The sequence below is a fragment of the Benincasa hispida genome, chromosome 11 (assembly GCF_027475165.1).
Source record: "Benincasa hispida cultivar pf3 chromosome 11, pf3_genome.v1.1, whole genome shotgun sequence".
Lineage (NCBI taxonomy): Eukaryota > Viridiplantae > Streptophyta > Magnoliopsida > Cucurbitales > Cucurbitaceae > Benincasa > Benincasa hispida.
In genome coordinates this window covers 75,191,095-75,205,522 of record NC_143488.1, presented here as the reverse complement: position 1 = coordinate 75,205,522, position 14,428 = coordinate 75,191,095, and the positions used below count along the sequence as shown (strand labels likewise).

Below are 14,428 nucleotides of genomic sequence, written 5' to 3'. Positions count from 1 at the left end.
TATTCAAATTAGTACTTAAGATTATATTGATTATTCTCCCTTACTTCCCAACGTCTCATGTTAGAACTATTGCTCAAGATTATTTTGATTATTATCCCTTTCTTCCCAATGTCTTTTAAATAAATTCTTTATTATTGTTGTTTTTTAAAAAAAAAATCCAGTCAAATTTTAAGATTAATCGTAAGTAGTTAACGAGTATGGTGCATACTAAAACATGGACTAAAAATTCTTGATTGAGTACCAAAATGTTGATGTTTTACAGTTTTTTTTATTGGGGGGTTTAACTAGTAGATTGGTTAAAAAAATCTCATTTGTACCAATTGACCCAAAATGCAAATATTGTTCCCGATAAGTATCAGCTCAGGGGTTCATATGGATTCTCCCCATCTAATCTCCCTATAACCGTTTGTAGGTGGGATCTTATAATAATTGAAAATACCATTTCTAGGTGAATGCTCATAATAAGGAAATTTTTGATAATTTATTCAAAACTAAATTAGAACAACTAAATTGAAGATTTTTTTTCAATGACAATTATGCACTTGGAAATGGCTAGTGAATGAAAACATCAAAACTTCTTTTGAAAAAAAATTCCTTTTACTTATTATTATGAAAAAATTTTTAATTTAAAGTGGTCAATTCTACACATATTATTATGGAAATTACCGAACTTATTATGATTCAATTTTATTGGTAAAAATAGAAATAACTATTTATCAATAAAAACAAAAACCTGTTATGATTCAATTTTATTTATAAAAACATAAATAATTATTTATCAATAAAAACAAAAACCTATAATTGACTATTCCCCAAATCTATCATTATCTACAATTAATTATTGCCCAAATTGCCAAAATACACAAAAACAAAAAGATTTATGAACATCATTGTATTACATAAATAAAACTATTGAGATATATAAACATATAAAAATAAAATAGCACGCATACAAAATGCCCAACAAATTATCAAATTACAAACATACAATTATCAACGATATATAGTACTTATCAATAAAGAAATAAATGTACGAAATAAACAATAACAATTTGTTACAATAAATGAAATGTCGAAAACATGTGTAAATAATCCAAAAAACGTACTACAAGGGGAGTGGACTATAAAAATTGGTATATAACATAACACAAACCTCAAACTAATGGAATGTTGGATTAGTTTGGGCTACACAACAAGAACAGCGAAATAAGTCAGTAAACAAAAAGGAGATGAATTACTTAATAAAGGAACTTGTTTAAGAAAGAAAGGTCATACCTTTGTTACTCGTATGTTATCTATGAGTAGAGAGTCCAAGGGTTGCAAGATCAAATTTAAAATTAGAGCTAAAACAAAAGATGATGGACATATTAGTATAACAAACCATAATAATTAAGAGGATAGAACTTTTCATACCTTAACACCTTCAATAGATGAAAAAACACAATGACACCCTACCACTCATGAAACAAACAAAAGTTAGAAAATGGAAAAGAAAAAAAGTAAAAAGAAAAGTATGGTTGATGGAAACAACTCACCAAATTGACAAAAAAAAAAAAAAAAAAAAACCTTGGACGTGGAGGACTCTTGAATTATTGAAGGTGGATGAGGAGGATGTTATATAAGGAAGAGAGGAGGTGGGTGGTTCAATATTAATTGAAGCCCAAAAAATCGGAATAAATTAAATATAGATTTGATAGGCCTCAGGTTTTATTTTACAAATCATAAATAAATGAACTCAATCCATTTCATGAAGTGATTGAGTCATTAAGGGTGTGGTTGAGTCATTAATGTATATGCCAAAAAAAAAATAGTGGAGTTCAATCAATAAATAAAAGCATTAAATAGAAGTGGGTGGACCATTAAATAAGCAAAATAAAAGCATGAGGAGTTAAACACAGTACAAACATCCATTGGAATTGGACAAAAACAGAACTAAAATCATGGTGTAGTTCAACAACCATTAAATAAACAAAATAAAATCATGAGTTAAACACAATAAACAGAAGTTAAACATTTCATTGGAATTGGAAGAAAATAGAACTAAAATCACGGTGTAATTCAACAACTATTAATAAGCAAAATAAAATCATGAGGAGTTAAACACAACAAACAGAAGTTAAACATTCCATTGGAATTAGAAGAAAACATAATTAAAATCTTGGTTTAGTTCAGCAACCATTAACTAAGCAAAATAAAATTACGAGGAGTTAAACACAACAAATAGAAGTTAAACATCCCATTGGAATTAGAAGAAAACATAACTAAAATTATGGTGTAGTTTAGCAACCATTAAACAAGCAAAATAAAATTACGAGGAGTTAAACACAACAAACAGAAGTTAAACATTCCATTGGAATTAGAAGAAAACAAAACTAAAATCATGGTGTAGTTTAGCAACCATTCAATAAGCAAAATAAAATCATGAGTTAAACAAGTTAAACATTCCATTGGATGAATGAAACGACCCCTTAATTAAACACAATGAATTGGAACATAACTAAAATAGGATGAATGAAAATAGAATTAACACACAATGAGTTGGAACACATAATTAAACATAGTAGGATGAATGAAATTGAAAACATAAACGAAAAAAAAAAACTGCAATTTGAGAACATAAAAGATGAAATATATTAGAGAATAACAACATGAAAATGAGATTTTATAAAGAAATAATCATGTGGAATAACTCATCATCGGTCTCTTAGGATTTAGAAAATAAACCTAAGGTGGATGGTATTCTCCTTACTGAGCTTCACTATCAACAGCCCCCTACCATGCATTCAACGATCGACAACCCAAAACAGTTTCACCGATGACCAAAATCCAAATATAGAATAGGTTAAAGGTGAAAGGAGGACCATCTAAGTAGCAAGGGGCTAGTTGAGTTTTTCAATGAAGCAGCGAGGAGGAAGGGGACTGATCTGAAAATCAACAAATCGGTTAAGAAACTATAAAAAAATCGAGAGATCTGCATGCACAGAAGGAATCGATGAAACGAGAGATCTTAAGGTTAAATGATAGGGTTTGAGATGAGAGATCTGAGGGATGAGAAACGCGTGAGGGAAGGGGAGAGAAGAGACCTGAGGGATGAGATCTGAGAAACGGGAATCACATGAGGGAAAGGGAAGAGCGAAGATCTGAGGGATGAAATCTCAGAAATGGGAATCGCATGAGGGAAAGGGGAGAAGGAGATCTAAGAGATGAGAAACAAAGGAGGAAAAGGGGAGAGAAGAGATCTGAGGGATGAGGGATGAGATCTCAGAAATGGGAATCGCATAAGGGAAAGGGGAAAAGGAGATCTGAGGGATGAGAAACGGATGAGGGAAACGAGAGAGAAGAGATCTGAAGGATGATATCTGAGAAATGAGATTCACATGAAGGAAAAGAGATAGTAGAAATCTGAAGAATGACATCTAATAAATGGGATTCACATGAGGGAAAGGGGAGAGGAGAGACATGTGGGTGAAAGGGGAGAGGAGAGACATATGAGTGAAAGGGGAGACATACGAAACACCGCTCCAAATTGAAATTATTGTTTACAAATCATTGGGCTTGGACATTTGAAATGGGTGACATAAAAACAAGTCCCCAAACACTGAGATGATATTGGATCTCATCTCAACCCAACTCATATTAGACCCCCAAACACCCCTAAACATTCTAAGATATGTTTTAATTTTGCTTTTATCATTTCAAAAAAGTTATTTTAACTCTTAATCTTGAAATTGTTTGAAACAACATTTGATTTATATATATATATATATATATATATATATATAATTGAAGAGTTTAAAGAATTTGTTGATTTTACTAGTGCATGACTTTTCTCTCAATATGTGGTTTTTTCGACCATTTTAACCAAATATCTCCTAAATCTATTTAAGATGAGTAACTTCCTTTCAACTTTTTTATCGCTCATTGTCAAACTACACTCTAGTATACATTATTTCATTCCAAAATGTTTTGTGATAAAAATATAATAGTCATACTCTTTTACCACTCATTGTCAAAAATACAGTGACGTATAATCTATCCTAAAACTTAAGGGGACATTTAGAGCAAAAACTGTCATAAAACTATAATAATCACCTCTTGCTACAACAAATACTATTTTAAAACCTCCAATTAGATACGATCAACACTATTTCAACCCCGATCTACTATTTTACTTACTTTTTTTTTTTTTTTTGCTACAGCGTTCACTATTTTCTTCTCAAACTAAAATAGTTTACACCTCAAACACACTCTTAACCCAAACTAAAATAACCAATACTCCAAACACAAACTATTTTAACCCAATTATAATAACCTAGTACTATAATAACCAACTTCTTCTCCCTAGACGTCCTCTAAGAACAAAATTGAAACCTGACCTAAAATTTATGAGCATATAATTGAAAGGAGAATTGCAACAATTGACAAAATTGTTAAGATATACAACCTTTTAATTAGACCAATGTTATCCACATTGGTGTCTAGCAATGGATATGATATATTTTGTATCTTGTATATCAAATATATATGTGATATATTTCATATTTCATATATTAATAATATATGGTATATTTTATATTTTGTATATAAGCCAACTTATATATCAATACTCATTCAGAAAACCATTTGATGTATCAATAGTAAATATATCCATTTATCACGTAAAAAAAAAAAGAGATCAAATTAAAATTTTGATCCTCATGGTTAGAAGAAAAAAGTTAAAATTTAATCCCCATGATTTAAAAAAATCTCAATAACTCTTATATAATTTGATAAACTCCTAATAAATAGTCTCTACTGAAAAAACCATTTACGAGGATTTTATGAAATCATAAAGTCTAAATTTCAACTTTATCCAAATTATAGGGACCAAATCAGTATTTTAATCCCAAAATATATATATATAGAGAGAGAGAGAGAGAGATCATGTTTTACAAGGAAATAAACTGGTATATTCATGGGAAGGCCTTTATATCTTTGATTAAATTAACTAATAATTATTTAATTTAAAATTCTAAAATAATAATAATAATAATAATAATAAAATAACAGGCTTGCAAGGTTCTATCTCTTCATCTTCACTCTCCATGAGAAGAGGCAGAGTAGAAGAATAAAACTTATAAAACTTGTAAGGTATCTACCTCATAATTTGTAATTTATCTTCACAAAAGAGCCCCAGGGCTAATACAAGATAACCCAATCAGTTGAGCTGAAACTCTCCCTCCTAAGACAAAAGTTTTCTAAAATAAAGCCTACTTTTGAACAAACAGACCAATATATAGCCACTTCACAAAAAGACATGAAAAATAACTTTCCTTAGATGTAGTTACATGTTCTTCCTTCCTTGCACAAGTATTTACTATATAAGGGTGGTCTCACGCGATACAACAAGAAACCGAGTGATCAGAAACAACTTACAACGGCGAGTGATCGACACTTGATATCGTTTCTCATTCCCCATCTGTAAATTTCTAGATACTGTAAAACTTTAGGTGTTTCTGTTTTTCATGAGAGTTCACCTTTAAGTGCTAAAGCAGCCCTTCTAATGGCTCTAGCCACTCTCCAAATCTCATGCTGAATTACTTCCTCCATTTCCCTTTTGTTCATTTTCTTGGATTCGGAGACTGCATCTGCAATACTGGGAAAGTAAACCAGTGCACTTTCGTAGTCGCTCGGAGGCCCGTAAACCTGCAATAAGGAGGATATTTACAGAAGTTATTGAGCAGAAGATATGTATAGGCTGCCTGTAGATGGTAAGTACAATTCAAAGAGAAGCATCCAGGAACCAGCCTACTGAAATTTAACGAACAGAGAAAGATAGATCGGCAATGGACGATTCCTTTTGCACATATGAAGTTAGATAAATCAGTCATTTCCATTGATGAGAAAGCCACTTTCATCTAGAGAAGTGAATTAAGCCAAGCCATACAAAAGACATAGGCTCGCTTCAATGATGGTATAGAAACTCAAAAACATAAGATACATTTGGGAGCTCTTTTCTGATTCTCTTACTCTATGTTCGTGGATACTCTGTCTTCAGAACAATTGAAATTGTAATTCCTTTGAAAACATGGAGTGGATTTCGAAAAGAAATAGTTTTCAGAAACAGTCCAAGTAGAAAACACACCCAAACATCGTTAAGATTCAGGAAAGAGTAGTCTCTCAGTGATAAGAAATGGGGGGGCTCCAAATGTGTGATAGAAATTTTATGAGTATGGCTGTTCATAGGTCAGGTTGTTGATTGAATTTTTTGAGTCATCAGATTTTTTGAACACTCCTTATTATTAAGGCACTAAAGATATATTAGTAACTGGATAGAGAGTTCGTTGCAACGTTTGGTTATAAGACGGCAGCTCAAGATCAATCTCATGAAAACCTTATATTTCCTTGGTAGGTTCTACCTTGTCAAAACACTCTTTAATAGAACTTTAGTTGGTCAAGACCAATAAACCACCGAATTCACTTGGTGGCCCGGGAATGCCCGACTCATCTATTTATCTGAAAAACTACTGAGGGCTCATGTAGCCCATGCCAGATTAATCATAGTTTGGGCAGGAGCAATGAACCTATTCAAAATGGCTCATTTCATACCGTAGATGCCCATGTATGAACAAGGATTAATTTTACTTCCCTGCCTAGTTACGTTATAAGCATTATTTTGGCGAGTGAATACATTTGGGTACAATCAAATGTGTTGCTATGGTGAGCTTCTCTACTATCTTGGACAACAAACCCAAAAGTTAAATGTCGATGCAACTAAAGGGCCTAGGCAAGGGGGGTTTCATTCGCAAACAAGAATAAACTAAACAATCCCTTTATAACATTCTCAAGATCATAGCTCTGAGCTCTCCTCAGGTTTGTAATCTTAGCACTGTTGCAAACAGTCAAACACCACAATCATATTAGGCAATACTTTGATGAAAAGAAACACTTACAAGATGCTTGAACCATGGACGACCGCGAAGCCCATCTACATCTAGGAAGCCTCTTTCGGCAAGCATCAAACGATCATTTAATGCTCGCTTTTGAAACAATGCCACATCACTAAAAATTTCTTGCTCTCTCAATCTCTGCATTCACAATATAATATAGACTGGTTGTTAGGACATATTTATACACAAATCAAAAATCTTAGATGCAGCATCCCAAGTTCTGTTTCTTCTTGTGATCTTACCTTTGCTTCATTCTCAATTTCTTGGGCAGCAGATTTGAGTTCTTGGATGGATGTTGATAAGGTGTGCAACGATACGCTCCCATCTAAAACATCGTTCAGTGTATCTTGGTATGCCTGTGTTGGAAGGGAATTGACAACATTTTATAACCAGTGTATGCTAAAACTAAAAGCATAACATTGTGCTTCTAAGTACAATGCCTTCATTAAGGTAAGTTAAAAGCAGGTATTGATCCCTGAATTTTTATCCATATTTATTTTAGCTACCCAAACTTCTGAAATTTTGATTTTAATCCCTCAACTTTCTTTAACAGTCTGAATAAAGAACAAAAGTATCAGCGTAAGGGCACCTGTAACTGATTCGCATAGGAGACATAACTGAAAGGGAGAATTAAGTCGTCAGAAAGCCGAAGGGCTAGCAGTCCCCATATGCTGCCAACTGAAGGACAGAGTGAGAAGACCATTATACCCAGAAAAGGCATCAGAAAAATAGCTGTTACCTTATCAATGAAGCATGCGATCAAAGGCGAATTTCTTTCGTTATCTTTGGTGTAAGTTGGTTTCATATTAACAAAAGAACAAAAGGTTCATTGCCAATTTAAAAAGATCCTAACCAGTCACATGCCGTTGAAACAATGGGTCTCCATAATTTGCCATCCAATCATAGGTGTCAAAGGCAGTATGATAGACAGGAAAATCTGAGTAAGAAAGGAAGCTTGTCACTAAACAGAGACAACTAAACGATGAGTTTCTTTTAATATATATATATATATATTAGGAAAAAAAAAAACAAATTTTTTCATTGAGAAAAAATGAAAGAATACACGGGTATACAAAAACCAAGTCCACAAAAAAAAGGAAACCTTCTACAAGAAGGGGCTCCAACTATACAAAATCATGTTCATAGGATAATTACAAAAAACGTTAGAAATTGAAGCCCAATGAGAAACAGTAAAACAAATAATAGACCACGTATCACGAGCATCCCTCTCAACCCACCGTATTTTCTTAATAATGAAAAATCGTATTTTTTATTTCTTCTTGAACAAGAAGCATGAAAAACCATACGTTCATTAGAGAGAATAAAAGGATATACAACCAGGTAATACAAAAAACTCCCAAATCAATAGGCGCCTAGACAAAAAGGCTATACCTATTAAAAACAAAAACTCCAACTACTCAAAAATAAGAAGACGCTGGTAATTACAAAATTATCTTGCAACCAACACCCAGAAAATGGTATTAAATCTAACCAAAGACCGGACCTCCCCCACAATGTCTCTGGCTTTGAAAGATTCTCCTATTTCTCTTGAGCCAAATATACCACGAGATAGCAAAAAAGACAATTTTCTGTAAAAAAATTCCCCTTAGGATGAAACAAAACCACCAATAAAATATGCACACTATACCAAACTCCTAAGACCTATATCGCCATGAAAAGCTATGCAACCAGGACAATATCAAATGCAACAATAAGCATGGGAGAAATGATTTATGGTGATTGTGATTCTCAGTTCTTTTCAAGTATTGCTATAATGTCAAGAGGAAAGTACCTCTTCCATAATACACATCAACTGACGGAACTCCTGCATGTTGCACAAATGCAGCAAAATCAGAATTCAGAGCACCAAGTCTTTCAATCTGCAAACTAGCCAAGAACAATCGCAAATTCGCAATCAAACAATCAACAGAGAATTCACAAATTGTATGCAATCATATTGTTTAAAACACAGGATGCATAAATTCATGACAGCATTTAGTAAAATTTGTCAGTTAAACTCAATCCAAAAAGCTGAGATTATATTTTATATTTCAAATATTTGGTTTGTCTTCTACTGTTATTTGAAGAAGCCTTGAGCAGCAGAAACAGAGTCAGCCAGTAGGCCAGTTAATCATTTCATAGTCATAAAACAGGTATGATGCAAGCAATATGGAAAAGCAAATGGTGGTACGAGGATCAATATTAATGACATATTAAGATAATACGGTCTTACATTCCCAATTCCATTTTTGGCTGTCCATGTGTCATACACAGTTGCACCTTTCACATCAGGATCCTGGACCTGATATCAGCAAGTCTTTAGAAAAACATGCGACATAAGAGGCATGGGTGGAGCAAGTCAAAATAATAAATAAACCAATAGTTTTTTCTTTAAAAAAATAATAAATAAATAAAAGAACAGAAAAACCGAAAGATCTAAGTTTGTTTATACTATTCATGACAATCGGTTTGGTTTTCCGAAGTATAAACCCAAAAGTAGTTGATTGGTTGGTATGGAAATAATTTATCTACCAAATGATAATTTCTTTACTCGTGTACCTGAGCAGTAACCTCATGGAGGAGATCATCTAGCTGAGGAGTTGCACCAGAAAAGAACCCCGGTCCCTGAACTGCACAATCTACATTAAGGTAGGCCACAGCTTTGGTTCCAAGGTTCACAATGTTTTGCTCAACCCACTCGGTAGATCCTATCTGCAAGCAGCAAAATCTAATTTAGAGAAGCTTCACTAAAAAACAAGGAATGTACTTCTTGATAGAATATTATCTAGTACTCAATTATTTCTACAACATAGAAAAAAGTGTCCTTATACACCGAATTAAACCTATAAAATGCCTCGAGGAAAGAGTCTTCTTCATAAATTAAAAAATAAATAATTGTATAGAGAAACATATGAATAGATAAAGGAAAAAATTGATGGCTGAAGCACCTTCTCCTCTTCTGCTCTCATCAGAGAGAGAATGAAAAAAGGGGAAAGGCATGTTAAGTCACCAGCAATCATTCATGGCACATGGAGATTTGATAGTACCTACCATACCAAATTCTTCAGCATCCCAACTACAAAGAAGAATTGTCCTTCGAGGGTTCCACCCCAACCTTCTCAAAAGAGCAAAACGACGTGCAATGTCAAGTAAGGCAGCAGTTCCACTGTTCGGGTCAACAGCACCAAAACTCCATGCATCTCTATGATTACCCATAAGCACAAAGCGATCAGGCTCTTCTAACCCCTTTATGACAGCTATGACATTACGAATTGTTGCCACTTTCCTCTCCCCCTAAAAATGAGATGAATGGAGAGTTAGAAAAAGGAAAAAACTAGGAAAAGAAATAGACGTCCAAGGATGGGGAACGCTCGTATGGAAATCCTATGCATTCTTCATTTTCATTCCATAAAATCAGAGTCTTTGACGATTATATTAAAATATATATTTATTAAAGAAAAAAACAGCCATGATAATGAATATTATCAAAATTTAATGCAAATCCGCAAAGCTTTCTATTTTTTTGGGACAAGAAGCATAAGTTTTCCTTGATAATTGAAAAGTTGCAAACCCCTACAGGACGAGTGACAACCACAAACCCCAAGATAGAAAACAGCAAATACTTACAATTTGAAATATAATTACAAGGAAGTCTCCAACAAGAATTAATCTCAAATTTGGAACAATTAAAAAGAAAATTAGAGAGAGAACTCCACGAAGCAGCTTGGAGCTTAACCATCTGTTCCCAATGACACTAATATTTTTAACTTGATTTCTTGTAAATTAATAACACAAAAAACCCAATGATTTAACAATATCAATCCTTATTCCTCATGTATTAACCTCGCAACAATCTTAAGAAAACTTTCCCTACTTGCAACTTATGCAATGTCAACTAACATCTACCTAAAAACAAAAAAAACAAACAAACAAACTCACCGGCATAAGAAAACCTGGTTCTGTATTCATTTACTGGGCATTATTAACCTTTATGAGTAGGACTGAGGTTGGAATGACTATTGAGGGTAGAGCTCTTGGATGAAACACTTTTTCTATAACATTTTTTAGAAATTTTAGCATCAACTTTGACTATGTAATCAACCATCACGAAAATTTTGAATAAAAAAAAATACTTCTAATTAGCTAAGAGTAATGTTGATCAGTTGTTTTCTGTTGTTTTCTTTTCCCAAAACGTCTACCCTTCAATTTAATTTATGTCCTGAGGGTGAAACTCAGCAAGAAAGAATCAAAGCCCAACAAGAACATTGACACTGCGACGGTCAGCTGAAGCAGAAAGCATAGTAAAATTTCTAGTACCACAGTGGTGTGAACAATTTTTCATACTTCTTCCATTCAATGAATTCCATAAAAGAAATATTTAAGAATCGTGTGGGCCCATAAAATAAAGTAATGTATCATCAAATGACATGGAAGAAGTAACTACTGCCGTGTAGTACTAAATTTTTCCCAGAAAAATCCCCACAATTATGGTCAAGATAAGTCAACGAGGGACAGTTCTAAGTTTGACAAAGAATTTACAGCCGTAAAGCAAAGTCACTTCTCATCAGAAGACAGAACAAAAGAAAAGTAAAGGTCTACGCCTAATGGAACAAATACAACTACCAATTTACAAATGAAGGGAAAAAAAGAAAGTGCCACAACAGACCAGCAAAGTCAAAGAAAGAGCATTCAATATATGGGCCTCAACAACAAAAAAACAAACAATAGCCACTAGCTAAAATTTTCCAACACACAGTACTTTTCATCTTGACTTAAGTGTTGAAATTCAAAACCTGGTAAGTGAAGTTGATAAATGTCGGACCACCAGGCCCCACCGCCGCCGACCCAAGCTTGCCTTTCATGTCCCGCCACTCCGGCGGTACGGAAGCAGAGTCGAGTGAACTCAGAATGATCTCAGCAGCCTCAGCCGACAAAGGCATAGAAGGAATTTTTGGGAACCTTTTCAAAACTTCACTGTCGTTCAAACTCAACCTCTCAGCTCCATCAATGGCTGCCCAACCAGGGCTGAGTGGGTCCCCAATTCCTCTCATCACCGTCCCTCTCTCAAAGCCCTGTCTAAATCCGTCGCCCTCGGTGTACAATAGAACCCCTTTTGCCCCATTAGCCTCCGCCTTCGCCACCACCACGCCCCTCGGAAATTCCCCTTTCCTCGCCACCGCAATGCATCCGTCGACGGCGACGCCGATCTTCGCTAGCGCCCTGTAGTCCTCGTCCCGGCCGTAGTTCACGAACACAGCCGTGCCGTACGCCGTGCCGGACGGCGAATAAGCATGGTAGGGTTGAACTACCCCCTCAACATATTCCGATAACGGAATATTGACAACGCTTCCATTCGGCAATCGAGCCGAAAGAGAAGCGGATTTTGGGTAAGAAAGCAGAGCATCATACTGAATCGAGTGCGTTTCAAGCCCAAGTTCCCGGAAGTGAGACTCGACGTATTGGACAGTTTCCAATGAGGGTTCCGTTCCAGCGAGATGCGGATGAAGAGTGAGCGACCGAAGATACGACGCGACGGTGTAGTTCGACGCCGATGAAAGAAGAAGCTGCTGGAACCGAACGGAATTGCTCGGAGTCGAAGTTGCAGAGAACGACGATAAGCTCGAAAAATGAAATGTGAAAAAACCCAAAACGCAGATGATGACAACAAAGAGAAAGGTCGGTAATGGAGCAGGCTTCGATGTGCAGATGGTGGCAAGCTGCTTCAATGGCGGCTGAGCCATTTTAACACAGGAAAAGAAAAACCCAGAAAAACAGAGAGATAGAGAGATTCAAAAACTGGGTTTTGGAGGTTTGAAGAGGAAACTTCAAAGGGGTTTCGGGGAATTAATATAAAAAGGAATTGCGTTCATCCGCCATTAACGAGGAAATGGGGAAGGAAAAGGAAGGAAAAGGGAGAGCATTAAGTTTAATTATATAAAATACGTTGAACTTGAAAATGGCTGCTTGTTGATTTGTGGGATTTTTTATTCTTATGTTCTTTTTTCTGATTTTTTTAATTTATTTTCTTTCCAGAGCTCTGAACTCTCAATTCTGAAAATGTATAGAAGAAGTATGAGAAGTGGATGCTCTGTCCCGTTCCATAAATTTGACAGCTTTTTATTTTTTAAAAAAAGAAAACCATAATTAAATTAAGATATCATTTTCGTTCCATGTGATTGTAATTTGTAGTTGGTTTAATTTTAGATTATATATTTTCGATAAATATTGAATTAATTAACAATTTAGTTAAAGTATCGTCGTAATCTATATTTAGAATTTGTTCAATTCTAATCCATATATTATCAAACGTTAAATTTTAATTTTTTGTATTTATAATAAATCTATATGGATCAAAATGGTATTTTAACGAAAAAAACATATGAAAAGAGTAATACATATAAAAAAAATTTGAACTTAATTAAATTAATTGAAATTACCTAAACTAAAATTAAATAAGTATAAAAAAAATTTAAAAAAAAATATTTATCAAAATATAAGTTACTAACTCGATAATGGTAATAAATTGATGAGAAATCCTTTTTTTTTTTTTTTTTTTTTTGAGGTGTGGGAACAATTTTTTGTCTTTTAGTTCTAGTGAATTGCACTTGGTATTGTTTTATCTTTTTCTTTGTTTCAAGTACACCTGGTGTTGTTTATTTGATTCTAGTGGATGTATTGTAGGGTCCCTTTGGGTGTTGTTTGTGGAGGTGTCCAAAGTAAGTTTGGTAGAATTTTAATCATTTATTTTTTCATTGTATACATAGTGGATATTCGGAAGTAATTTTAGAATGGTTAAAATCACTTCTAAGATATATTTTTAATTACTTTTAAATATAATTTTCATACTATTAAAATTAATTTTTAATGATTACAAACATTTTTTAAGTGATTATAAAATGATAAAATAATTTTAACAATTTAAGAATCACTTTTAAATGTGTAAACTTATTCTATATTGTTTTATAAAATACATCTATTATATGTTTGATATTCAATGTCAAAATAGATGGTTGCTTTGTTTTGATCGTGCATGGAATTAGTTTTAGTTCTAGTTGATAAATAAAATTAGTGTGTGCATAAAATCTATGTTTATTTCCATGTTCATATTAATGGAGAATGCATGATATCATTTTAAGTCATGTAGGAGATTAAGGTAACGAGACCCTCTCTCCCCTACTTTCACTACAAGAAAACATCCCTTTCCAACGCTTGAAATCGTCGAAAAATGGTCAAAAACGCGTTGGAAGATCTACTCCCGACAAAAAACTAGTCGTCGGGAGTTTGGTAGGAATATACCCATCAGGAGAGCATCTCTCGACGCAGAAACATATACCGTCGAGAGTTACTGGAACTTCCGACGCTTGTATGGGCATCGTCGAGAGATAGTCATTTCTAAAAAAATATATAAAAGAAAAGAAAGAAACCTCACATCATTAATCAACTGAACTCTGATATCTATGGCATCTTTATCTTAAAAACAAACCTACATAAATAGAACA

General features: G+C 33.9%; 1 protein-coding gene across 1 annotated transcript; it reads right to left on the bottom strand.

The window, feature by feature from the left end:
- Positions 1 to 5,114: 5,114 nt before the first annotated feature.
- On the bottom strand, positions 5,115 to 13,019 carry AMP1 (Peptidase M28 family protein). Its single transcript, XM_039049667.2, has 10 exons — positions 11,723 to 13,019; positions 9,981 to 10,223; positions 9,489 to 9,641; positions 9,163 to 9,231; positions 8,722 to 8,809; positions 7,783 to 7,866; positions 7,519 to 7,607; positions 7,172 to 7,285; positions 6,933 to 7,067; positions 5,115 to 5,685 (listed from the first exon to the last, which is right to left on the bottom strand). Exons 1-10 carry the CDS (start codon positions 12,668 to 12,670, stop codon positions 5,503 to 5,505), a joined length of 2,106 nt encoding a protein of 701 aa, XP_038905595.1. The 5' UTR covers positions 12,671 to 13,019; the 3' UTR covers positions 5,115 to 5,502.
- Positions 13,020 to 14,428: the final 1,409 nt, after the last annotated feature.

Bases quoted from the DNA above. Each gene is read 5' to 3' on its own strand.
- AMP1 (XM_039049667.2), bottom strand. From the start codon at position 12,670: ATGGCTCAGCCGCCATTGAAGCAGCTTGCCACCATCTGCACATCGAAG. The intron at 10,224-11,722 runs GTTTTGAATTTC...TCTCATTTTTAG, and splicing joins TTATCAACTTCACTTACCAG to GGGGAGAGGAAAGTGGCAAC. The intron at 7,608-7,782 runs GTTAGGATCTTT...TCTGTCCTTCAG, and splicing joins GTTTCAACGGCATGTGACTG to TTGGCAGCATATGGGGACTG.